General features: G+C 67.5%; 5 protein-coding genes and 1 long non-coding RNA gene across 16 annotated transcripts; 4 read left to right on the top strand and 2 right to left on the bottom strand.

Annotated features, from left to right (window-relative positions):
• Positions 1-627: 627 nt before the first annotated feature.
• LOC115335188 (protein FAM107B-like) lies at positions 628-4,229 on the top strand. 4 transcript variants are annotated; one of them, XM_030000540.1, is made up of 5 exons: positions 628-953; positions 1,428-1,464; positions 2,057-2,201; positions 2,302-2,440; positions 4,118-4,229. In XM_030000540.1, exons 1-5 carry the CDS (start codon positions 771-773, stop codon positions 4,157-4,159), a joined length of 546 nt encoding a protein of 181 aa, XP_029856400.1. In that variant the 5' UTR covers positions 628-770; the 3' UTR covers positions 4,160-4,229. The 4 variants fall into 4 exon arrangements, with proteins under 4 accessions (XP_029856400.1, XP_029856397.1, XP_029856399.1 ...); XM_030000537.1 differs by lacking the exon at positions 4,118-4,229 and adding an exon at positions 3,370-3,754; XM_030000538.1 differs by lacking the exon at positions 4,118-4,229 and adding an exon at positions 3,302-3,754 and having other exon boundaries at positions 630-953.
• On the bottom strand, positions 971-13,433 carry LOC115335199. The gene is made up of 3 exons (XR_003921391.1): positions 13,423-13,433; positions 1,979-1,982; positions 971-1,123 (listed from the first exon to the last, which is right to left on the bottom strand). It is a non-coding gene; the product is annotated as an uncharacterized LOC115335199 (long non-coding RNA).
• Positions 4,215-5,594, top strand: GPR25 (G protein-coupled receptor 25). The gene has a single exon (XM_030000529.1). It carries the CDS (start codon positions 4,240-4,242, stop codon positions 5,407-5,409), a length of 1,170 nt encoding a protein of 389 aa, XP_029856389.1. The 5' UTR covers positions 4,215-4,239; the 3' UTR covers positions 5,410-5,594.
• Positions 7,799-14,443, top strand: INAVA (innate immunity activator). Of its 2 annotated transcripts, XM_030000516.2 has the most exons (9): positions 7,799-7,879; positions 8,518-8,577; positions 9,102-9,226; positions 9,317-9,436; positions 9,656-9,887; positions 11,186-11,239; positions 11,323-11,722; positions 12,315-12,891; positions 14,051-14,443. In XM_030000516.2, exons 2-9 carry the CDS (start codon positions 8,532-8,534, stop codon positions 14,141-14,143), a joined length of 1,647 nt encoding a protein of 548 aa, XP_029856376.1. In that variant the 5' UTR covers positions 7,799-7,879; positions 8,518-8,531; the 3' UTR covers positions 14,144-14,443. The 2 variants fall into 2 exon arrangements, with proteins under 2 accessions (XP_029856376.1, XP_029856375.1); XM_030000515.2 differs by lacking the exon at positions 7,799-7,879 and having other exon boundaries at positions 8,460-8,577.
• A 777-nt stretch (positions 14,444-15,220) lies between these two features.
• On the top strand, positions 15,221-18,740 carry SHISA4 (shisa family member 4). 2 transcript variants are annotated; one of them, XM_030000546.2, is made up of 5 exons: positions 15,221-15,718; positions 16,922-17,093; positions 17,827-17,960; positions 18,232-18,414; positions 18,517-18,675. In XM_030000546.2, the coding sequence occupies exons 1-5, from the start codon at positions 15,646-15,648 to the stop codon at positions 18,561-18,563; spliced, it is 609 nt and encodes a 202-aa protein (XP_029856406.1). In that variant the 5' UTR covers positions 15,221-15,645; the 3' UTR covers positions 18,564-18,675. The 2 variants fall into 2 exon arrangements, with proteins under 2 accessions (XP_029856406.1, XP_029856405.1); XM_030000545.2 differs by lacking the exon at positions 15,221-15,718 and having other exon boundaries at positions 16,756-17,093; positions 18,517-18,740.
• An 857-nt stretch (positions 18,741-19,597) lies between these two features.
• Positions 19,598-23,273, bottom strand: LOC115335312 (protein qua-1-like). Of its 6 annotated transcripts, none has more exons than XM_041119984.1 (3): positions 22,565-23,273; positions 21,878-22,507; positions 20,504-21,339 (listed from the first exon to the last, which is right to left on the bottom strand). In XM_041119984.1, exons 1-3 carry the CDS (start codon positions 23,073-23,075, stop codon positions 21,056-21,058), a joined length of 1,425 nt encoding a protein of 474 aa, XP_040975918.1. In that variant the 5' UTR covers positions 23,076-23,273; the 3' UTR covers positions 20,504-21,055. The 6 variants fall into 6 exon arrangements, with proteins under 6 accessions (XP_029856652.2, XP_040975918.1, XP_040975917.1 ...); XM_041119983.1 differs by having other exon boundaries at positions 21,127-21,826; positions 21,877-22,507; XM_041119986.1 differs by having other exon boundaries at positions 21,128-21,678; positions 21,879-22,507.
• Between the last annotated feature and the right edge of the window lie 544 nt (positions 23,274-23,817).

The raw sequence follows: 23,817 nt of genomic DNA on the forward strand, positions 1-23,817 counted from the left end.
GCCGATGGGCCCAGGCGCGGCCAGCCGACGGCCGAACCGCCAGGCGGGGAAATCGAGCCGGCCTGCGGGAGCAGGCGGCCTCAATCGAGCGCCTATGGTGGGGGGGCAACACCAGTATCGCCCAGTACTCGCCCCACCAGCCTCAGTGCACCCAGGCCCCGCTGACCCCCAGTGCGCCCAGGAACTACCAGTGTACCCAGTGCGCTCACCCTGTGCACCCTATCCCCCAGTAACACCCAGTCCTCCCAGTAGCTCTGCAGTGCAACCAATCCCCATCCCGGCCCCCAGTGACCCCCAGGCTCCCCGGTAACTCCCAGTGTCCCCATAACCCCCCATGGCCCCCAGAGCACCCAGTCCCTATCCCAGCTCTCCCAGTAACCACCAGTCCCCCCAGTAACCAGGGTCCCCAAATAACCCCCAGTGCCCCCAGTATCCCAGTCCCTCCAGTAATCCCCAGTCCCCCAGTAACTCCGTGTGCCACCCAATCCCCATCCCAGTCCCCCCCACAAACCCTGTCTCTCAAATGACCCCCAGTGCACCCAGTAACTCCCAGCACCCCCCAAAATCCCCACTGCACCCAATCCCCAACCCAGTTTCCCCAGCCCCCTCAATAACCCTCACAACCCAGTGGGACCAGTGCCCCCAGCAGATCCCAGGGCCCCCAGTGAGACCAGTGCCCCCAGCAGTGGCGGCGGGCACGGTGCCACCAGCCTTGCGCAGGACATGTGTCACCGTCCTCTCAGCCCCGTCAGGGCTAATCCCAGGGCTTAATGGCTTTTGCTGATAGGAGTGGGGCCGCCGTCACTGTCACCGTCACCGGTGGAGCACACGGAGAGAACAGCCGGGCTCGGTGGAGCCAGCACCCAGCCCATGTCCCTGCATCCCTGGCCTCCCAGGACGTGGGGACAAGGACCGCCAGAACTGGGGACATGGGGCTGTCGCAGAGCAAGAGGGTGAGTGGTGGCAGCTGGGCCACCCCCGAGCCCCGGGCTGGGCCCTCCATCTCCCATGCTGGGGGTGGGATGGGACAACAGGGGCCACCCTGAGAGGCTTCCCCAGGGAAAACATCTGGCTCTCTCCATGTTCCTACCCTTGGCATTCAGCCTGGGGACCCCTTGCCGTCCTTAGGTTCCAGAGTTAACATGGCAGATATCCATTCTCCTCTCCCTCCCTTGCACCCGCCCACCACAGCCAGCCCTGAGGTCCCAGGGGGGAGGGACACCGGGGGGTGACTTGATCCCCATGGGTGATAGCCATGGATGGACAGAGGATGTCCAGCCCTGGAGAACCCATGGCTGTGCCCCATCCTGTGCTAGGGAGGATGGGGGTGACGAGCAGGGACCTGGCTCTGTCCCCAGCCCGGGGAGGACCCGGAGCCAGGGACCCACCGAGTGTCCCTCTCTGACCCTGCTCTTTGCCTTTGCCAGGGTGACGACAAAGGCCCGAGGAGCAGCGCGGTGCTGGGTGGGTGCTGCCGGCACCATGGCACGGGGCAGGGGCTGTGGAGCCCGGGGGAATGGGCACCCTGTGGGCGATGGGGACCTGGGGGGTGATGGGGACCTGAGGGGTGATGGGCACCCAATGGGCGGTGGGGACCCCAGGGATAATGAAGACCCCAGGGGACAATGGGGACCCCAAGGGGTGACGGGGACCTCAAGGGATAATGGGAGAATATGGGGACCATAGGGGGGCCTGGGGACAGGGACAGGGACACTTGGGCACGGGATCCTGGAGGGTGCCAGTTACTGGGGGACAGCGTGTGGGGATCCCAGGCTGTGACACCCCGAGACCCCCAGGCTGGGGGACGTGGGGGCTGGTGTCCAGGATCTTGCCCTGTGCTGGCATGTGGCTCCAGGTGAGGGACCCAGGCAGCGTCACCCCATCCCCTGGTGACCCTGTCCCAGGTTGTCCCATCCCTTGTGGTGACCCCACACCCCGATGACCCCGTCCCCGGTGACCCTCTCCCACGGGTGACCACAGCCCTCCTGGTGACCCATTCCCCGGTGACCCATCCCATGGTGACCTCGTCCCCCTGTGACCCCTGCTACCCCTCCAGAGGGTGACGGGAGCGATGTCCTCTCCCCGGACATGGCCACCGATGGCCACGGGGGCCTCATCCAGCCCAGGAAGGTGCCAAACCCAGTGCGGGAGTCCCAGAGCCACCGGGAGCTGCACCGGGAGCTGCTCTTCAGCCACAGCAGGTGAGCAGGGATGGGACCCGGGGCGTGGGGACGGGACGGTCCCCAGCTGGGTGGCCAGGTGGGGGTGGCCCCGTTGAAGTCCGTCTGTCTGTCCCCGCAGGGGGATCCTGCCCCGGCACAGGGCCGAGCTCCCGCGGGTGCTGGAGAGCCGGCGGCTAAGGCAGCTGAGGGAGGAGCTGCAGGGACCCCCCTCCGACCTGGAGCAGCAGCTGAGGAAATGCCACCAGAGGCTTGAGGAGGTCTGTGCCGTCCCTCTGTCCCCCATCCTTCTGTGCCAGCCGTCCATCCCTACATTCAGCCCAGACCTCCTGCCTTCACCTCACCCTCCTCCATCCATCCATCCATCCACCCTTCATCCCTCCCTCCATCCTCCCATCCATCCATGCATTCATCCACCTGTGCCACCATCCATCCATCCCTTCCTCTCTTCATGCATGCATGGGTCCGTCCATCCATCCACCCATCCATCCATCCATCCCTTCCTCCCTTCATGCATGCATGGGTCCGTCCATCCATCCACCCATCCATCCATCCATCCCTTCCTCCCTTCATGCATGCATGGGTCCGTCCATCCATCCACCCATCCGTCCATCCATCCACCCATCCATCCATCCATCCCTTCCTCTCTTCATGCATGCATGCATCCGTCCATCCATCCACCCATCCATCCACCCATCCTTTCTTCCCTTCATGCACACATCCATCCATCCATCCATCCATCCATCCATGTATCCATCTGTCCATCCACCCCCCCACCCACCCACTCCCTCCCCTCCAGCCCCCATCCATTCCTCATTACCCCACGGATTTGGGGTTTGGCCAAGGGAGGCCACACCATGGGGACAGTCGGGTGATGGCCGGGCTGTTGGGACGGCTGGGTTGAGGAACGGCCGGGGGAGGCTGGACTTGGGGGGTGGCCGAGGGAGGCTGGGTTGAAGGGACCGGTCAAGGGATGGTCAAGGGCGACCAGATCATAGGGACGGCTGATGGAGCCTGGGTTGATGGGACACCCAGGTCAGGAGATGGCTGGGTTGTGGGGACAGTCGAGGGGACCCAGAGCGGGACCCATGGCCGTCCCTCCTGGGCCCCACTTACCGCAGCACGAGCGGGAGGCAGCGGCGGGGCCGGATCCGGGCCCTCGCCCCGAGTTCCTTCTGGTGCGGGACAGCCTGAGGAAGATGAAGCTGGCGGAGCCGGGTGCCTGGCAGACGTGAGCAGGGGCCGGCCCGGCAGAGCGGGGGACAGCTGCCCCGGGACCCCCCCCCCACGGCGGCACACCGGGCTCCCCCCATGCCCAGCACATCCCAGTGCTGGGAACGGCACCCGGCGCTGTCATTCTGGGAGAGCTCGTGGTCGGGGGCGGCCGTGGGTACCGCTGCCTCGGCGTCCCCAAAGCGGTGAGAACCAGCGTGCCAAGGGCTGGAATGAGCTGGCAGAGCCGGGGCAGCGCCGGGGGCGGCATGGGGAGGTGGCGGGCAACGGTCTCACCCCGACCTGCACCTGCTCCATCTCTCTCTGACAAAAACCCCATGAAATAAAGGCTTTCATCTGGTTTTCTTGATGCAAATGTGCTGGGGATGGGCATGGGGACGGGGACGGGGATGGGGACGGCGATGGGGTGGCATTGGCTTGGGTTGACGGCTTGCAGTGGGGACGGAGGGCAGCCATGGTGTAAGAGCTGCAGGGCGGGTTGGTAGCCAGTGGCTCAGTTTCTGGTGGTCCCACCAGCCCAGATGCTGGTTGGTGTCCACCCAAGGCCTTCAGCCATTACCTGGTGGCGCGAAGCCTTCCTCCACCCCACCCCCGGTCTTCCTTTCCACCACTCCTTTTTTGGGGGTTTCTTTCTTCTCGTTGTGTTTTTTTTTTCTGTTTCCAAAATTAAACACACTTCACCTCCTGCCCCTTCCACCCTGCAGCCCTTGCCCTGTTGGAAAGGAAGTGCGAGACGCTGTTTTTGAGCAGAGCTCAGATCAACAACCCAACCGCTGGGCGCGGCGAGCACCGCCCTGGGCACCGGGGAGGGCACCTGGCCACTGCCATGGCTCCTGAGGAGCTTGCCGGCTCGGCCGACTACGATTACCCACCAGTGACCAATGTGACGGGGAACGAGGAGGTCTTCTCCAGGTGGGAGGTCTTCTTCACCACTGTCTTCGTCCCCATCCTCTACTCCTTCATCTTCCTCCTCGGCCTCGTGGGAAACCTCTTCGTCATCGTCCTGATGGCCAAGAAGAGTGGGGGCAAGAGGATGGTGGACACCTTTGTGCTGAACCTGGCGGTGGCCGATGTCATCTTCATCTGCACCTTGCCCTTCTGGGTGGTGGCAGGGGCACGGGGGAACCGCTGGCTGCTCGGCGAAGGGCTCTGCAAGGTGAGCAGCTATGCCATCGCGGTCAACCGCTGCTCCAGCATCCTCTTCCTCACCGCCCTCAGCGTGGAGCGCTACCTGGTCATCAGGAAGGTACTGGACACCAAGATGATGGGTTCCCAGAGGCACGTCCACGTCACCTGTGGCATCATCTGGACCGTGTCCCTCCTCCTGGGTGCCCCGTCCCTGGTGTACCGGCAGCTGGATGGGGACGACTGCTGGGATGAAGATGGAGAGGACTTCAGCCTGGCCATGGTCTTCCTCACCTTCCTCCTGCCCTTGGGGGTCATCTCCTTCTGCTACTGCTCCATCTACTGCCAGCTCCAGCGCCACGTCCGGCTGGGCAGGGGCGTCCGGCGTTCCCACCGTGCCATCGTCACCATTGTCGCAGCCTTCCTCTGCTCCTGGTTGCCCCTCAACACCTGCAAGGTGCTGCTCTTCTTCCTTGCCAAGGGGACGCTGGTCCTGTCCCAGGGGCAGGAGGTGGCCCTGAGGTGGGTGGTGGCCGGCAGCACCTGCCTGGCCTTCGTTAACAGTTGCATCAACCCCCTTGTCTATGCCCTGATGGACAGACGCTGCCGTCCCCGATGTCCCTTCGGTCCCCGCGCACCGGGGACGGGTCCCGGCGCGGCCACCCCCTCTTCCGCCACCGACTCCAGCCTCCTCTTCGGTGGCCGGATCCGGACCAAGACCCCCACCGGCCCCCGGCGCAGGAGCGGGACCGAGCTCCAGCCGGCACTGGGGGTCCCGCGGGGCCACCCCAGGGTGAGTCCTCCCCCCTCCTCCCCAGCGTCCCCGGGTGCCACCGCCGTCCCCGCTGTCCCACCTGGTCCTCAGCTGTAAACGTGGGTCCAAGCCATCCCGATGCGATTCCCGAGGGAGCTGCCGCCCCATGCTCTGCCCGCAGCCCCGGCGCAGGCAGGATCTGGCCCCTGGGATAAACCCCCTCCACCCCATCACCCCCCGCAGGGATGCTCTTCGTAAGGGACGGCTTCAGGAGCAAGAACCTGGTTTTAATTCCAATTTAATCCCAATTAATACAAATTTAGCCTCATCACTAATGATGTATTTTAGTCTTCGAGCTGTTTTTACCACCCGCCGGGGGGAAAGGGGAGCTCGGTGCCAGCGGGGCTGCCAGCAGCTCTGCCTGGCTTGGGGCCACACTGAGAAAAAACCCCTTTTTTCTCCAAATCTGCCTTTTTTACTCCAAATCTGCCCTTTCCTGGTGCTGCTGGGCTTCCTGCCCCCCCCACCCTCTTGTGCTGTTGGGCAAGGGGTGGCTGTGGCAAAGACGGGGTGTCATGTCCCCCTCCCCCCCAATCACAGAGGGACTCCGGGACATCGGGAAGCCGCGGGTGGAGGGGAAGGTTTTGGGGAGTTTGTGGAGGTGCAGGGCACTGCTGCTGCCTGCACTCCTGCCTGCATCTGCCTGGGGCTGGCTTTGCTGTCTGCATGCTTGCTGCGCCTCTCCTCCCTGCACCCTGCCTGCACCCCTGGCCTGTGCCTGCCCTGCTTGCAGCTCTTCCTGCCTGCTCCCTGCCCGCACCCTCACCTGCACCCTGCCTGCAGCCTGCCGGCACCTCTCCCGCCTGCATCCCTGCCTGCATCTCACCCACCTGCACCTGTGCTCTCTGCACGCTTGCTGCTCCTCTCCCGCCTGCAGCCCTTGCCCGCATCTCCCCTGCGTGCACCCTGCCTGCACCCTGCCTTCTCATCCCCGTCCTCGCAGGCTGTGGGACCGTCCCGTGGGGCTGAGACACACTTTCCACCAGCTGCCCCACGCCGGCAGCGCAGGATGTGGCCGACTCACCCGTGCCAGCCGCCCTGATTCATCTCACGCTGCACCGGCGGCTGCGGCAGTGCCGTTCCCACGGCCTGGCACTGCCCTGGCGCTGCCCCGCTCTGACCCTCGCCTGTCCCCCCTGCCTGGGACAGGGACAGGACAGGGATGGCGACAGGGACAGGGACAGGGACAGGGACAGGCCGCCTTGGCTCCCCGTGGGTTCCTGCTCCAGGGAAGGGACGGTGGTGGCAGTGCCAGGGCAGCACCGCCAACCTCCCACCCTGCCCGCACTGCCGGGCTTGGGTCCCTGCCCGCCCCCGGCGTTCTGGGGACACCAACCCCCGGGGAGATCCCCCGGCCACGGGCCATGGCAGGCACAGGGAGGGTGTCCCTGCGCTTGGCCTGGCACCGGGGATGGAGCCTCCACCTGGCACTGTGCCATGGTGGGCCAGGCTGTGCCAGGCTGTGCTGTGCCAGGCCATGCCATGCTGTGCCAACTTGCACCGTGTTGTGCCATGCTGTGCCAAGTTGCATCGTGTTGTGCCATACTGTGCCACGCCACACCGCACCATGCTGTACTGTCCCATGTCATAATATGCCCCACTATGCTGTACGATGCCATGCCACGCCATACCATACCATACCATGCCATGCCATGCCATGCCATGCTATGCCAAGTTGCGCCAAGCCATGCCAAGTTGCACCATGTCGTGCCATACTGTGCCACACCATACCACACTATGCTGTACTGTCCCATGTCATACTATGCCCTACTATGCCATACCATGCCATGCCATGCTGTGCCAAGTTGCACCATGTTGTGCCATACTGTGCCACACCATACCACATCATGCTGTACTGTCCCATGTCATACTATGCCATACCATGCCATGTCATGCCATGCCATGCTGTGTCATGCTGTGCCTTCCCCTGCCATACTCTTCCATGCCACGCTGCACGGTACATGCTGTAAGGTGCCACCCCACCCCACCCAGTGCCATGCTGTGCCATGCCGTGCTGTGCCAAGTTGCACCTCTGTGCTATGCTGTGCCATACCACACCATGCCGTGCCACACCATACCATACTGTGCCGTGCCATGCCATGTCGTACCATACCGTGCCGTGCCCTGCCATACCATGCCATGTCATGTCATGCCATGTCATGCTATACCATACCATAGCATGCCATACCGTACCATGCCATACTGTGCTGTGCCATGCCATACCGTGCCGTGCCATGCCATACTTTTCCATGCCATACTGTGCCACGCCACACCACACTGTACTTTGCCACACCACCACACCCAGTGCCATACGGTGCCGTGCCGTGCCAAGCAGGCAGGCAGGCCCTCACCGTCGTCGTCCGTCGTGGGGCGGAGGCCGGGGCGCGTGGGGCGGCGCGGGCGCGGGTGCTGCCGCCGGCGGCAGCCGGGGAAGGTCTTGCTCACCCGCTCCTCCCCTCCGCCTCAAGTCAAAACACGTCCCCGTGTCCCGGGCGCAGCAGAGCCGGCAGCGGCGGCGAGCGCCCAGGTAAGGCATCGCCCGCCGGCCCTGCCGCGGACCCCGCCGGGACCTCCCACCCTTCCCTGCCTCAGTTTCCCCAAGCCGCTCCACGTCTGGGGGAAACTGAGGCTCGGCAGGCACCATAGCAATGCAAAAGCAGGGGCGAGCAACACCCCTGCCCCGCTCCCACCCGTTTGCCCCCCTCCCAAGAGCAGGGGGGTGTCGGGGTGCTGGGGGGGATCCGCTTTCCCAGGGCCGGCAGCCGCTCCCAGCCTGGGAGCCGCCTCCAGCCCAGACGGAAAAGAAATCAAAACTGGGAGAGGCGCCCAGTGAAACCGGCCGGGGCGGGAGCGAGGCCCCCCCCAGCCCCCCCCCTTCCGCCGCTGCACCCCGACCACCTTTGCCCCCGGGATGGGTCTCATCCAGGCAACCCGGGCTGCCACGCACGTGTTTGCACACCTTTGTTTATCGTAGGACCTACAAGAAGGCAGGCAAAGCAAACACGGCCTCGCCTTCCTCCCCCCGCCGCCATCACTGGAGCTGGCGGCGGCCGGGAAGGACGGGGTGATGCTGAGGGTTGGGGGCAGTGCGGGGGGGGGCTGCACCCATGGGTGCTGCCTGGGGGGTGGCGCGGGGACAAGGCATCTCCCCGCTGTTGCCCGTAGGGTCCCGGCCCGGCATGGGGGAGGCAAGCGACACCGACAGCGGGATCATGCTGCATTCGGGTGAGCGCTGGGGGGGTATTTTGGAGGGGGGAAGGTCTTGGGGTGCCCCCATCCCCCATATGGGCTCTTAGAGCATGTCCCCCCCCAGCTGAGAACGGAGCACTTCAGTGCATGGGGCACCCTGGGGACACACAAAAGCTCCTCGGGGGGGGGGGGTTGAGGAAATGGGGGGTTCCCCCGGTTTCAGGGGGGGCACCCAAGCATGGGGCGGGGGGGGGGGCCCTGGACCGGCTTTGACTCAGCCGGGTTTCACTCAGGGATGGCTGAGTCAGGGCGAAACCTTCCCTGTGTGTCGTCCCCCCCCCCCGCGCTGGGAAATCACGGCTGCCCCAGGGGAGCCTGAGCACCCATGGGTGCTGCTTGGGGGGGGGGGGCGGAGCAGGGGAGCTCACGGCTGCTTTTCCCCTTTCTGGGGTTGGGGGAAACTGAGGCAGGGAGGCTGGGGGGGGGGGGGGTGCGTCCGGGTGCATCTCAGCAGGAATCTGCCTGCCCGTCCCTCCATCCGTCCGTCCGTCCGTCCCCAGGCCCCGACAGCCCCGTGTCACCCCTGAAGGAGCGGGCGCAGGCAGGGCGCAGGCAGCAGCAGGCGTTGGAAGCCCGGCTGGAGGGCTGCGTGCAGGAGCTGCGGCGGCTCTGCCTACGCGAGGCGGTGAGCGGGGCTGGGGGGGGGACACCCTGCCCGACCCCCCCCCCCCACCACCTCCATGGCAGCGGCTCAGTGTCCCCGTGCCGCCCCCAGGAGCTGACGGGGACGCTGCCCCGCGAGTACCCCCTGAAAGCCGGCGAGAAGCCCCCCAAGGTCCGCCGCAGGATCGGTGCTGCCTTCAAGCTGGATGAGACCCTCGTCCTGCGTGGGGCGGTGAGGGGCTCCCTGGGGTGCAAGCGGGGGGGGGGGAGCGGTGGGGACCCCTCTCCATCCCGTCCCATCCTGGAGCTGCTGGCGATGCCCAAGTGTCACCCGGAGGTGTCACCATCCCACGGGAGAAATTCATATTCCCCCTCATTAGGCAAAGCCTTTGTTAGCGTGCGAGTGTGATGGGGGGTGGTGGGGTGCCGAGCGTGTCCCCTCCGTCCCCAGGACCCGCTGAGCGCCCTGGAGCGGGACCTGGCGCTCCAGCTGCAGATCGCCAAGGCCGCCCGGCGCCTCTGCCGAGAGGAGAACATCAGCAAGCGGCTCCGCAAGCGCCGGCAGACGGCGGCACTGCTGGAGGAGCAGAAGCTGAAGGACCTGGAGAACATCCTCAACCAGCGACGGCTCCTGGCTGGTCGAAGGCCCCTGCCTGCCGGCGGTGGAACCGGTGCTGCCGACGGTGAGCCCTCCCGTGTGCACCCCTCTTGGCTGCGGCTCGTTTGGGGGATGCTGGAAGTCGGGGAGCTGGAAATGGGTGCAGCTTGGTTGGGTGTCCCTGGTGAATGCACCCCGCTGTGCCATCCCTGGCATGTGCGCCCCAATCCTCCATCCCCAGTGAATGCACTCCACTGGATGCACCCCAATACCCCATCCACCATGAATGCACCCCAATCTCCCATCCCTGGTGAATGCACCCCCCGGATGCACCCCAATACCCCATCCCCAGTGCATGCACCCCAATTCCCCATCCCCTGTGAATGCACCCCCCCTGGATGCCCCCTGAAATGCCATCCCTGGTGCATGCACCCCGATATGCTCTTCCTGTGAATGCACCCCAATCCCCCCACCCCAGTGAAGGCACCCCAATACGGTCTCCCCGATAGATGCACACCGGTGAACACACCCCAGTACTTCATCCCTGTTGAAAGCACCCTCAGGAATGCACCCTGATATGTGATCCCCAGTGAATGCACCCCAATACTTCATCCCTGCTGACTGCACCCTGATACACCATCCCCGATGATTGCACCCCCCTGAATGCACCCCAATACTTCATCTCTGGTGGTTGCACCCTTGTGAATGCACCCCAAAACTTCATCCCCAGTGCATGCACCCCGATACACCATCCCTGATGATTGCAGTCCCCTGATGCACCCCAATACTTCATCCCCAGTGATTGCACCCCCCCTGATGCACCCCAATACTTCATCCCTGTTGATTGCACCCTGATACACCATCCCTGCTGTATGGACCCCCATGAATGCAGCCCAATACTTCACCCCTGCTGAATGCACCCCATGACTGCCTCCTGATCTGCCATCCCCAGCGAGTGCCCCCCGACGGGTGGCAGGATTTGGCCCGGCCACCATGTCCCCATCCCGGTGGCAGCTGTCCAAGCGAGTCCCCGCTCGCCCCTGCATGCGCCTTGGCCTCGGCTCCATCCTCACCGCCCTCCGTCACCCCCTAAGGACCAGGGGCACGGTGGCTCCTTCCCACCTGGTGCCCCCAAACCTGCCCAGCACCCCTCCTCCTGCCCGGCCTGGGCAGGCTGGGAGCTGCCCGCAGTGCCGGCAACGCAGCTCGGCAAAGCCGGCCTGGCCGGTACCGCCACCGTCCCGGAGCGTGTCGGGACAGGCGGCGTGGGAGAGGGGGAGCGGAGGCCTCCGGGGACGCGCTGGGTGGCGGCGGGTGCCGTGGGAGCGTTTTGGCACCCGCCGGCGGCACCGGCACCGTTCTCACCCGTCCCCTGCCCCGCAGAGCTCAGCGCCTCCGACGACAGCTCCCTGTCGGACGCCGTCCTGCTGGAGGAGGGTAAGGGGGCTGTGGGGACCGGGGTGGGGGGGACAGTGCCCCCCAGGTGTCCCCTCCATCCCAACCCTCCGTCTCTCCCGCAGAGGAGACGCGGCCGTCGGGACCTGCCACCCCGCGGGGGTCCCCGTCCCCCGAGGAACCCGACGAGGAGGAGGGGTCGGGGCCCCCGCCGGCCCCCCCCAGCCCCTGGCGGGACACCAGCCTTGACAGACCCTACGAGAAGGCCAAAAAACCCGGCGCTGACCCCGGGGATGGGGAAACCCGGGGTTCCCGGTGCTACCCTGGGTCCCCGCCGGCCGTCCCCACTGCCCCCTCGGCCCCCAGCAGCCCTGACCCCGCAGCCTCGCCAGCGCCCAGGGCGGGGGACGTCCCTCCCTACCGCTTCGTCCCCATCAGGACCCTGGTGCTGTGCCGGCAGGCGGGCTCCAGCGCTCCCAGCACCCCGGAGCCATCGGGCCGGCGGGGACAATCCCAGTCCCTGAGGTATGTCCTGTGCATGGCGGGGGGGGACAAGGGCTTCTGCAAGGGTGGATGGAGATAACCCTGTGGGGAGGAGGAAGGAGATAACCCCATGGAGATGATGAAATGAAATCCATGGGGAGGAGGATGGAGATAATCCCATGGGGAGGATGGAGTGAAACCCACAGGGAGGAGGTTGGAGGTAACTCCATGGGGAGGAGTATGGAGATGTCCTCATAAGGAGGATGGAGCTAAAGCCATGGGGAGGAGGATGGAGATAACACCAACGGGAGGATGGAACTAACCCTATGGGTAGGATGGAGACAACCTTATGAGGAGGATGGAACTAACCCTATGGGGAGGATGGAGGCAACCCCGTGGGGAGGAGGTTGGAGATAACCCTATGTGGAGGATGGACATAAATCTATGGGAAGGAGGATGGAGCTAATCCCATGGGGAGGAGGCTGGAGCTAACCCCGTGGGGAGGCTGCACCCTGCACCCATGGGGTGCTCAGCCCCCCGCACCCCCTGGCCACCCTTTTCCCAGCTTGCCCTGACTTTTGGGCGGGCGGCGAGAGGAAGGGTCCGTCTGCAGCCGCAGCCCTCCTGCCCGCAGGGTGGAAGCGTGCCGGCAGCCCGGTGAGCCGCGGGGCCGCAGCGCCGTACCCCGCCGGCGCCCCACGTACTACACAGTGACGGTGCCCACCTCCTGCATCCCGACCCCCGGCCCCACGCACCACTCCGGCTCCGACGACAGCATCTCCGACCTCTCCAGCATCTCCCACGCCACCTCCCCAGGCAGCAGCAGCCCCGACGTCTCCTTCCCACGCCCCCCGGTCCCGCCGCCCCTCGCCGAACCCGGTTACTACCCCCGGGGTGCCCACCGGTTCCTGCCACCCGCCGGCGCCCCAGCTTTCCTCTACGAGCAGGATCTGGCTCCGTTACGCTACCAACGCCTGGTGCCCTCGCACAGCCGCATCGTGCGCACCCCCTCGCTCAAGGACTACGCGCCGGCGGGCGGCCGGGGGCTCTCCAAGGCGGCCGTGACCGAGGAGCTCAAGTCGTGGCACCAGCGCGCCCGGCTGCGGGGTGCCCGTCCCCACTCCCTTGACCGGCAAGGGGCCTTTCGGGGACCCCGTGGTGGGACCACCAGGGACGTGCCCATCACCCGTGGAGTCCTGCCACGGGCTCAGGTAGGGCACGGGGTCCGGCCGGTACAGGGACAGGAGTGGGGACATGGGAGGGTGGGGGGCACTGTGGTCCTCGTCCCCATATGGGGATCCCCTGGGTGCTGCCCTCAGGGTGACTGGGCGACATGAGTTGTCACCCTGAGGTGTTTCAGGGACAAGTGGCTCTGGTGGGGTCCCATGAGGTTCCCCAGAGCAGGAGTGGAAAATGGTGAAAAATTCACCATGGGGAAAAATTGAGGTCCAACGACAGGTCCCTGGGGCAGGACCATGGTCTCAGAAGGGTCTTGGGGATGGGACCAAGGTCCTTCAATGTCCTTTGGGGCAGGATGGGGACCCTCTGAGGGTCCCTCTGGGCAGGTCCAGGGTCCCACAGGCCAAGTCTGGGGTCCCATGAGGGTCCCTGGGGCAGGTGCAGGATCCTAAGGGGGCCCTTGGGGCAGGACCAGGGTCCTGAGTGGGTCCCACGGGGAGGATTGGGGTCCTGAGGGGATCGCGGGGGAATTTGGGTCCCGTGAGGGTCCCTTGGGGCAGGACTGGGGACCCCTAAGGGTCCCTGCAATAGGACCGGTGAAGGTCCCGTGGGACAGGACCAGGTCCTAAGGGGGTCCCTGGGACAGGGCCAGGGTCCCAGAAGGGTCCCTAGGGCAGGATTGGGGTCCTGAGGAGGTCCCACAGCCAGGACCAGGGTCTTGTGAGGGTGTTGGCCACAGGACCAAGGTCCCTGAAGGTCCTTTGGGGCAGGATGGGGACCCTCTGAGCGTCCCTCCGGGCAGGTCCAGGGTGCCACAGGCTGGGCTTGGGGTCCCATGAGGGTCCCTGGGGCAGGTGCGGGATCCTAAGAGGGCCCTTGGGGCAGGACTGGGGGCCCATGCGGGTCCCTCCGGTCACACCCAGGGTCCTACGAGCAGGACCTGGGCTCCCACGTGGGTCCCTGCAGACATTTTGGGGGCTGGCTCCCTCCCCTCCACCTGGGGGGTCCCACCGGGATGGGTGCGTGCCATAGACCTTGGCACACAGGCACGGTGTGAAGGGACAGTCGGGACCTGCAGCTGTGTCCCTGCAAACAGCCCCCCCGCAACCCCTGCCCCGGGATGTGCACCCCGGGGTGCTGCCCTGGTGCGGGGCGGGGTGCCGGCACCCACGGGCTCCTTCTCCCACGCAGGCGCCCCCGATCCACGTCCTGCGGCGCTCCCCGGACGGCGTGCCCGTGCAGGTCTACGTGCCTGAGAACGGCGAGATCGTCACACAAGTGTAAGCGTGGACAACCCCCCACACACCCCGGGAGGGGGGCACAGCCTGGCTGGCCCAGGGACAGTGGGGACCAGGCCGTCCCACGCCCCCCTACCCCAGCACGGGGACACGGGTGGGAGGCGCAGCCGCCCCCCACCAGCACCCCTGGTGTGCGTGGGGCTGGGACGGGGTGGCCGGGGCTGGCCCCCCCACTCCACGTCCCCTCACCGCCACCATGACCCCGATGCTGACGGTGCCACCGCGATCCTCGATTTGGAGCTTTGGTCTCTAATAAAGGTGGTCGTTGGGGTGCTCCTGTCCTCACCAGCCCCTCGGGACGTGTCACCTCTGTCCCCAGCCCCATCCCCTGCCGGGTCCCCCCATCCCCTGGATCTGGCACTGGATTGGCATTGCCAGGATCGGGCCCCGGTGGTTTGGGGTCCAGCCGTGCCTCTGTGGGCTTGGGATAGTGATGGGGTGACCCTGGTGCCGAGGGGGCATCCCCCGTCCAGCCGTGCCCCCCAGCACCCAGCGAGCCCTTGGCCCGGCTGGGATGGGGGTGCTGGGAAAGGGGGTGCAGGGGTAGGGGGAAAAGATGGGGTGCAGGGGTGCAGGGGAGGGGTGCAGGGCATGGGGAAGGGGTACGGGGGGTGGACAGGAAGGGTGCAGGGGAAGGGGTGCAAGGCTGGGTGAAGGGACGGGGTGCAGGGGAGGGGAAATAAGGGGTGCAGGGGAGGGGAAGGGGTAGGAGAAGGGGTGCTGGGGAGGGAAATGGTGGGGAGCGGGGGGGCAGGGAAGGGGTGGGGGGCAGGGCAGGGGGAACGGGGGCTGTGAAAGGCAGGGCTGCCGGGGGTGGGGAGGGAGAGGGGTGCCGGGGGAGGGGGGGGGGCAAGGACGAGCGAAGAGATGGGGTGCAGGGGGAGGGGAAAAAAGGGGTGCCGGGGTGGGGAGGGGCAGCAATGGGGCGCGGGGGAGGGCAGTGACGGGGGGGGGGGCCGGGCCGGGCCGCGGTCCCACCGCCGGCCCCCCCTCCCCGCTCCCCGGCGCAGCCCCGCCCGGCCGTGCCCGTGCCCGCGGGGCCCGGCGGCGCCGCTCCGCCCGGCGGGGGCGGGCGGGGGCCGGGACCGGTGGCTGCGGCGGGAGGTGCCGCGGCGGGGCGGGGGTGGGGGGGGAACCGGGCAGCGACCGAGCGCCGCCGGGCTGCGGCGTCACTGCGGGCCTGCGCCGGCCCCGCACCGGGGCTTCACCGGCACCGGGCTTCCACCGAGCACCGGGGCTTCACCGGGACCGGGCTTCCACCGAGCACCGCGGCCCCGGGAGCGGCCCCGGGCTCCCACCGAGCACCGCGGCCCCGGCCCCGGCCCCGCGGTACCGGGACCGCTCTGCCGCACCGGGCCCGTTGCCGCACCGCAGCCGCCGCCGCTCCCCCCCCCCCCCCCCAGCCCGGCCCCACCCGCGCCCGGGACAGCGCTGAGCGGGGGCACCGGGCTCGGCCCCGCGCCGCCCCCCCCCCGGGCCGCCCCCGGGATGGGGCCCGGTGGCACCGGCAGCGGTTGGCCCCTGGCCGGGACCGTGCTGGTGGCCGTAGCCGCCTCGCTGGGTAAGAGACACGGGGGGGATCCTGGGGCACCGGGGGGGGGGGGGGGAGGGGGGACCCGGTGCCACCCTGCGATGGGACCCGGTGCCACCGGCTGTGGCCGTGACCTGCGCCCCACCCACACGGTCCCTTTGCACGGGGGTTGCTCGCACCGACGTGGCCCACTGGGCACCGTGCCCCCCCCATACCGCACCCCATTTGCCGCTTTTGGGGTGTCCCGAGAGCAGCGCGCACGGAGCCAGTGGCCGTTCGAGCCAGGTTGCCCGGTCCCAGGGGATTTGGGTGCTTCCCACGCACCCGGCCCGTGCCTCAGTTTCCCCACTTGACTCTGAGCTGGCGTGGTCCCACTGGGTGGTGAGTGAGCCCCGTATGAGACCCCTGAGAAGCCACTTGGAGCTGGTGGGGAGTGAGCTGGAAGCCCCGAGGGAAGCCGCCCAAGCCTGGTGCCTCCAGCCGCCCCCCAGGCCTCGTCCCGGGGCTATTTCTGGAGCGCAGGTGGTTCCGGCCAGAAATAGAGCTGGGAGGCGTTGCTGGAGCGGCCGGGCAGGGAGGGGGCCTGGGGGGGGCTGGGAGCTGGGTGTGAGGGAGCGGGGTTGTCAGGGATGTGGGGCAGGATGGGGTGGGGTTGGGGGGGGACATGGGGCAGGATGGAGTGGGGTCGGGGGGGGACATGGGACACGGAGCAGGATGGACCAGGATCCAGGGGATGGTGGGGCAGGATGGAGCAGGGTATGGGGGGGACATAGGGGCAGGATGCAGTGGGGTATGGGGTTCCATGGGGCAGGGTATGGGGGGCACAGGGGCAGGATGGAGTGGGGTGTGGGGATCCATGGGGCAGGATGCAGTGGGGTGTGGGAGGACATGAGGCAGGATGGAGTGGGCTACAGGGGGATGTGGGGCAGGATGGAGTGGGGTACAGGGGACAGGGAGACAGGATAGAGCAGGGTATGGGGGTGGGGGGCAGGGTGGACCAGGGTACGGGGGGGACTTGGGGCAGGGAGGAGCAGGATACGGGGGGACATGGGGCCAGGATGCGGTGGGCTGTAGGGGGGACAGGGCACAGAGCAGGGTGCAGTGGGCTGTGGGCTGTTCCCCTGAGACAGCATTTGGGGGATGGAGGACGTGGGCTGATGCCGGCACCACTGGCGGTGGCGGTGGCCGGGCTGGCGGTTCCCCGAGGCCCCGGTGACGGACGGTTGTCCCCAGCGGCGGGGGGCGAGGACTGCCTGTGGTACGTGGACAGGAACGGCTCCTGGCACCCCGGCTTCGACTGCGACTTCTTCACCTTCTGCTGCGGCACGTGCCACCAGCGGTACTGCTGCCGTGACCCCCTGCGCCTGCTCACTGAGCGCCAGCAGCGTCACTGCCTCGCCTTCAGGTGCCGGGTGCTGGGGACGGGTGCTGAGCCGCAGCATGGGTGCTGGGTGTGGGTGCTGAGCCGCAGCGATGAGTGCCGGGTGCTTGCCTTTGGCTACTGGGCCCTGGGGACTGGATGCTGGGTGCTGAGAGTTGGGTGCTGGATACAGGATGCTGGGTGCTGTGCACTGGTCCTGGGCACTGGGCAGTGGTACTGGGTGCTGGGCCCTGGTATTGGGTGTTGGGGCTGGGTGCTAGGCCCTGGTACTGAGTGCTGGGCAGTGGGTGCTGGGCGCTGCTACTGGGTGTTGGTACTGAGTGCTGGGCAGTGGGTGCTGGGCGCTGCTACTGGGTGTTGGTGCTGGGCCTGGGCACCGGTACTGGGTGCTGGGTAGTGGATGCTGGGCAGTGCTACTGGGTGCTGGGCACTGGTACTGGGTGTTGGTGCTGGGTACTGGGTACTGGGCAGTGTGCTGGGCCCTGGGCACTGGTACTGGGTGCTGGGTAGTGGGTGCTGGGCAGTGGTACTGGATGCTGGGCAGTGGTACCGGTCATTGGTACTGGGTGCTGGGCACTGGGTGCTTGTCTGGACATCCCTGTCCCTCTGGTCCCCAGGTGGGTGCTCCACGGGTGCCCCTTGGTGCTGCGGGCACTGGTGTGACTGGGTGGGGGGGAGGTACCCTGCGGAGAGGGGGGGCTGCTCCGGGTGCCCGCTCCCAGGCCCCGCTCCCCCACGTCCCCGCGGTGTCCCGTAGCCCCAAGACCATCGCGGGCATCGCCTCGGCTGTGGTGCTCTTCATCGCCATCGTCACCACCATCGTCTGCTGCTTCATGTGCTCCTGCTGCTACTTGTACCAGCGCCGGCAGCACCTCCGCACCCCCCTGCAAGGTCGGGGGGGGATTTGGGGTGCAGGGTGGGGGCCTGGAGGGATGCCGGGGGGGATCGGTGTGCAGGGGGGGGGCACTTGGGGGTGTGTGTGTGGGGATATGGGTGCTGGGGGCGGGCACTGGCGTGGGTGCTGCTGACATCACCCTGGTGCCCACCGCCATCCCCTGCACCCCCCCTGAGGGCCACGGACACCCGTGGGCACAGCCGGGCTCTGTCCCCATCCCCGTCCCTGTACCAGGGTGCCATGGCCCCCACCCCGTCTCTCCCGCAGGCGCGGAGATCCCGCTGTCCAGCTACCCCCCCGCAGCCCCCCCAGCCCCCTTCCCCATGGACCCCAAAGCCGGCCCCGTGCCCCCCCAACCCGGCTTCACCCCCATGGCCGTGTACCCGCCGGCTGGCCCTGCTGCCCAGTACCCGCTGTACCCCTCCGGCCCGCCCGTCTACAACCCCACAGGTGAGCACTGGGGGGGGGGGACACACACACGACACCCCCCTATTCCCCCGGGGGGCACGGTGGCTTTGCGGGGGCTGACACCCTGTCCCGCTCCCCCCGCAGCACCTCCGCCCTATGTCGCGGTACAGCCCAGCTACCCCGGAGCCTGAGCACCCACAGGGACCCTGGCACCCTCCTCCCGCCGCCGGCCAGTGGGGCCGGGCTGGGGACCCTTGTCCCCCCACGCTGGGGCCGGGAGGGTGCCACGGCTGTGGCAGGATCAGGCCCTTCCCGGCCGTCCCGCGGATGACCCCGTGCCGGCAGCACAGGGCGGCTCTTGTCCCACACACTGGGCCCTTTGTGGGTGCCTCCAGCCTGGCTCTGGGTGCCAACGGACCCGTGCACCCATGGGGGGGATGCCCGGGGGTCCCCCGAGGGCCGTGCATCACCGCACCCCTGCACGCCCGCGTCTGGATTTGGCCCCGGCTCTTCCCCGCCGGGGTCAGCATTAAACCACGTCTTGTACCCCACAGCCCGGTGTTGTCTCGGTGGCTCCGTGCCAGGGGTGGGGGGGTGTTGGGGAGGGTGCAGAGCCCGGCGCCCCTCCCCAGGGAGCTGTAAGGGGGGCTGCGGCTTTCGCCCCTTCCCCTTCGGCTGCCAGGGCTTCTCCATCCAAAAATTGGGTTGGGATGGATAATTCTCACCAAACCAGCCGCCAGCATGAGCCAGCACAGGAGTGCTGCTGCCCGCCCAGCCCCACTGCTCAAAACTGGGGTGTGAAACCACCCCCAGCAGCATTTTGGGTCAGAAAGCAGCAAATTCCACCCTGGGTTGGGGGCTGTGGGGACAAGGCCAATTCCTCCATCCACCCCCCACCCCGGTCCCGAATCGCTGGAGCCGGGACTCATCTCCCTTTGCAGCCGGCGGCGAGGAACAGGCACTGGGGGAGCATGATTCACCCCGGCTATTTTGGACGGCTGCTCCCGTTGTGATTCACCCCCGCCCCTGCACCGTTGCCGGGAAGGGGGGAGGTTCAGCCACCAGCTACATTTGGGACCGCTGAGTCCATTGTTCCTCGTGGGGGAAAAGCCACGCAGACGCCCCCCCGCTGGAGGCAAACCACTGCCCCATCTCCCAGGGGACTGCGGCTCCCAGCATCCCATCGCCCCCCAAAACCCTGCAAAGAGCCCGGGAAGGGGAGAGCCAGGGGGCAGCTCTGAGTTTTATTTAAGTGGGATGGAGGGGGGAAAAAAAAAAAAAAAAAAAAAAAAAAAAAAAAAGAAGGAAAAAAAAAAAGAAGAAGCAAGGCGGGCGCTGGGGGGGGGGGGGTGGAAAGTTGTCCCCAGGGCGGTCCCCGCCAGCCACGGGCGCACACAGCCAGCTGCGTGGGGGCTCAGGGTTTGGGGACCGCCTGCTCCCGGAGGTAGAGGTCACGGATTTCGGCCAGGCTCCGGCTGAGGCCGCCCAGTGCCTGGGCAATGACGCGCAGGACGGAGGTGGTCTCCCGGCGGCTCTCGGCGTATTCCCGTCGGAAAGCTCGCATCTCCTGCACCAGCCGTTCATTAGACTGGACGATGCGTTTTTCGGCCGGGGTGAGCTGGGTACAGTCAGGTGCCCCGTCCGACAGCCCCGTCGTCCCGGGGGGTCCCGGTTCGCCTGCGCCGCAGTTATTGAGATGCTCGGCCTCTTGCTCGAAGAGGATGCTCGGGAAATCGGAGCCCAATGGCTCCTGCTGCCCGCCCAGCTCACCGAGGGAGAGTTCGGGGGGTGCGGGGCGTGGGGGGCTCCGGCTCCAGCCTTCGCACAGCTCGCCAGGCGGGCGGATGCCGGTGCGGGGTAGCCGGCGGTCGGCGCCGCGGCTGGGGATGCTGTCGGCAGCCGGGCTGTGGAAGGGCTCAGTCTTCACCTCCACCGGCTCCTCCTTCACCGGCTCCTCCTTGACGCCTGCGGGACGGACGGAGAGCGCGGGGCAGCTGGCGGGACCCCCCGTCTTCCCAGCACCCCACGGACCGAATGACCCAACCCCCTTCTGCCTGTGCTTCCTCCGTCCCTGTCTCCCTTGTCCCCATCCCTGTACTCCCATGTCCCCTCTCCTGCACCCGGTCATGGTCCCATCTATACATACATATGCCTATAGCCCCGTGTCCCTCATCCGTGGTCCAGCCCCATCCCATGTCCCTTGTCCCTCTCCTGGTCCCAGTACTCCCATATCCCTCTCCTAAATGTGGTCCCCCCATGTCCCTGCGTGGTCCTGGTACCCCCATGTCCCTATCCTGGTCCCCACATGTCCCTGTCCTGTTCCCAGCCCCCTCTTATCCCTGTCCTGGTCCCGGTACCCCCCGTCCCCTTGTCCCTGTCCTAATCCCAGTTGCCCATGTCCCTGGCCTGATCCCAGTATCCTCCTGTCCTGATCCCAGTGCCGCTGTCCCTTGTCCCCGCCCTGGTCCATGTCCCCCCATGTCCCTGTCCTGATTCTGGTCCCCTCATGCTGCTGTCTCAGCCCTGGTACCCCTGTCCCTGTCTTGGTCTCAGTCCCTTCCTGTTGCTGTCCTGGCCCAGTTCCCCCCATGTCCCTGACCTGGTCTCAGTGCTCCTGGCCCTGTCCTGATCCCCTGCACTGGTGCCCTGTCCCTTGTCCCTGTCCTGGTTCCAGTGCCTCATGTCACCAGCCAGATCCTGGTATCCTCCTGTCCTGGTCCCAGTGCCCCTGTTGCTGTCCCTGTCCCCCATGTCCCTGTCCTGGTCCCCCCCCATCCCTGTCCCAGTCCTCCATGTCCCTGTCCTCCCCTGTGTCTGTGTCCCCTCCATGTCCCTGCCCTCCTGTCCCTGTCCTGATCCTCCTCCCTGTCCCTGCCCCAGTCCCTCCATGCACCTGTCCTGGTCCCACTGCCCTGGTTCCAGTTTCCCCCACGTCCCGGTCCCAGGCCCCCATGTCCCTGTCCCAGTTCCCTCATGTCTGTGTCTCCATCCCAGTACCCCCATGTCCCTTCCCTGTTCCTGTGTCTGTGTCCCTGTCTTGGTCCCTCATGTTCCTGCCCCAGTTCCTGCATGCTCCTGTCCTGGTCCCAGTGCCCCCACATCCCTGTCCCCTTATGTTCCAGTTCCAGCCCTCCATGTCCCTGCCCTGGGCTCCCATGTCTGTGTCCTGGGCCCCCACGTCCCGGTCCCAGTGCACCTGACATGGTCCTGGGCCCCCTGCATCCTGGTCCATGTCCCACCACATCCTGGTCCCCATCCCTGCACACTCCTGTCCTGGTCCCGGTCTCCTGTGTCCCTGTCCCAGTCCTCCATGTCCCTGTCCTGTTCCCCTGTGTCTGTGTCCTGGTCCCCCCCCGTCCTGGTCCTGGTCCCCTCTGCCCCTGTCCCAGTCCCTCCACGCACCTGTCCTAGTCCTAGTGCCCCCATGTCCCTACCCCCCCCATCCCTGTCCCAGCCCTCCATGTCCCTGCCTTGGTCCTCTGTATCCATGTCCTGGTCCCAGTGTCCCTCCGCACACCTGTCCTGGTCTCAGTGTCTTCGTCCTGATCCCCCCCATCCTGGTCCTGGTCTCCTCTGTCCTTGTCCCAGTCCCTCCATGTCACTGTCCTGGTCCCCCACATCTGTGTCCTGGTCCCCAATGTCCTGGTCCCATTGCCCCTGTCACAGTCCCGGTCCCCACACACCCTGGTCCCAGTGCCCCTGTGTCCCTGCTCCAGTCCCCCCATGTCCCTGTCCTGTTCCCCCGTGTCCATGTTCCGGTCCCCCCATGTCCTGGTCCCAGTGCCCCTGTGTCCCTGCTCCAGTCCCCCCATGTCCCTGTCCTGTTCCCCCGTGTCCATGTTCCGGTCCCCCCATGTCCTGGTCCCAGTGCCCCCATGTCCCTGCCCCTGTCCCTCCATGTCTCCGTCCCGGTCCCCCATGTCTGTGTCCTGGCTCCCCACGTCCTGGTCCCTGTCTCCTGTGTCTGTGTCCTGGTCCCCCTCTGTCCTGCTCCTGGTCCCCCATGTCCCTGTCGCAGTCCCTCCATGTCCCCGTCCCAGTCCCCCACGCCTGTGTCCTGGTCCCCAATATCCTGGTCCTGGTCCCCCGTGTCCCTGCCCCTGTCCCTCCATGTTCCCGTCCTGGTCCCCCACGTCTGCGTCCTGGTCCCCCTCTGTCCCGCTCCTGGTCCCCCGTGTCCCTGTCCCTCCACGTCCCCGTCCCGGTCCCCCCCGCCCCCGCCCCCCGCACCCACCGTGCGGCGCCACCACCTCGACGCCGAGGAGCGGCGGGTCGATGCCGGCGGTGCCCCGCGGTCCCCAACCGGGAGCGGGCCCGGGGCCGAGCTCCGGCGGGCCGGGGCCGGAACCGTTGCCGTTGCCGTTGCCGTTGCCGTTGCCGACTCTGACGGCCGGGCGAGCGGCGGGTGCCTGCCTCTCCTGCCGGTGCCGGGTGATCTTATCGTTGGCCCGGCGGCGCAGCCCCCGCCAGCGGTTCTTCACCTCGCCGATGTCGCGCTGGTTGCGGCCGGCGGCGTTGATCTTGTTGGTGATGCGCCACCAGATCTTCTGCTTCTCGTAGGCGTTGACGGTGCTGGCGGCGGCGCCGAAGAGCAGCTGCTCGTACTTGAGCACCTCGCTCATCAGGATGTCGATCTCCTGTAACGTGAAGTTCGGCTTCCGTTTCAGCAACCCCCGCCGCGCCCCGCCGCCTCCCGCCGCCATGCTCCTCGCCGCCGCCGCCGCCGCCGCCGCCGCCGTCTCCTCCTCATGGCGCCGCCCCGCCGCCCATCGCCCCGCCGCCGCGCCTTTTGTCTTGCGCCGTCTCCCCGATACCGAGCGCCCCGCCGAGCCGAGCCGAGCCGAGCCGAGCGGAGGAGCGGAGCGGAGCGGAGCGGAGCGGAGCGGGGCCGGTAGCACCGCGCCCCCTGCCGGCCGCCGCCGCGCACCGCCGCTCCGGTACGGCTCCGGTACCGCCCCCTGCCGGGAGCCACCCTCCCGGTGCGTTATGGCGCCCCCTGCCGGGCTCCGACGGCCGCTGCCGGGCCCCGTCGTCGTCGCCCCGCCCCGCTCCCCCGGTTCGCACCGCTCCGCGGTTGACGGCGGGTGCCCGGTTCGGGGTGTCCCAATGGCGCCGGGGTTGGCCGGACCGGGGAGGGGGGCGTCCCGCGGTTCCCGGTTGGGGGTCCCCGCTGGCTCCCGGCTGCCCGCACCGGGGGGGGGGCTGTGGCTCTGGGGGCCGCCCGGGGCAGAGCACCCCAGGGGTCCCCAAACAGCCCCATCGCGCTCCGCGGCACCCCCGGGGCACCGCGCTCCTCCCCGCCCCGCCGCCCCGTCCCCTCCCGGCTGAGCGGTGGGTGCCCGCAGCGGCGGGAGCGCGGGGGGGGGGGGCACGGCACGGGAGGCGCGATGCCCTCCCGCAAAATGCCCAAATACCGGCATTTCACCCGGTTTCGGGAGCCGCGGC

Source organism: Aquila chrysaetos, chromosome 24 (genome assembly GCF_900496995.4).
Source record: "Aquila chrysaetos chrysaetos chromosome 24, bAquChr1.4, whole genome shotgun sequence".
Lineage (NCBI taxonomy): Eukaryota > Metazoa > Chordata > Aves > Accipitriformes > Accipitridae > Aquila > Aquila chrysaetos.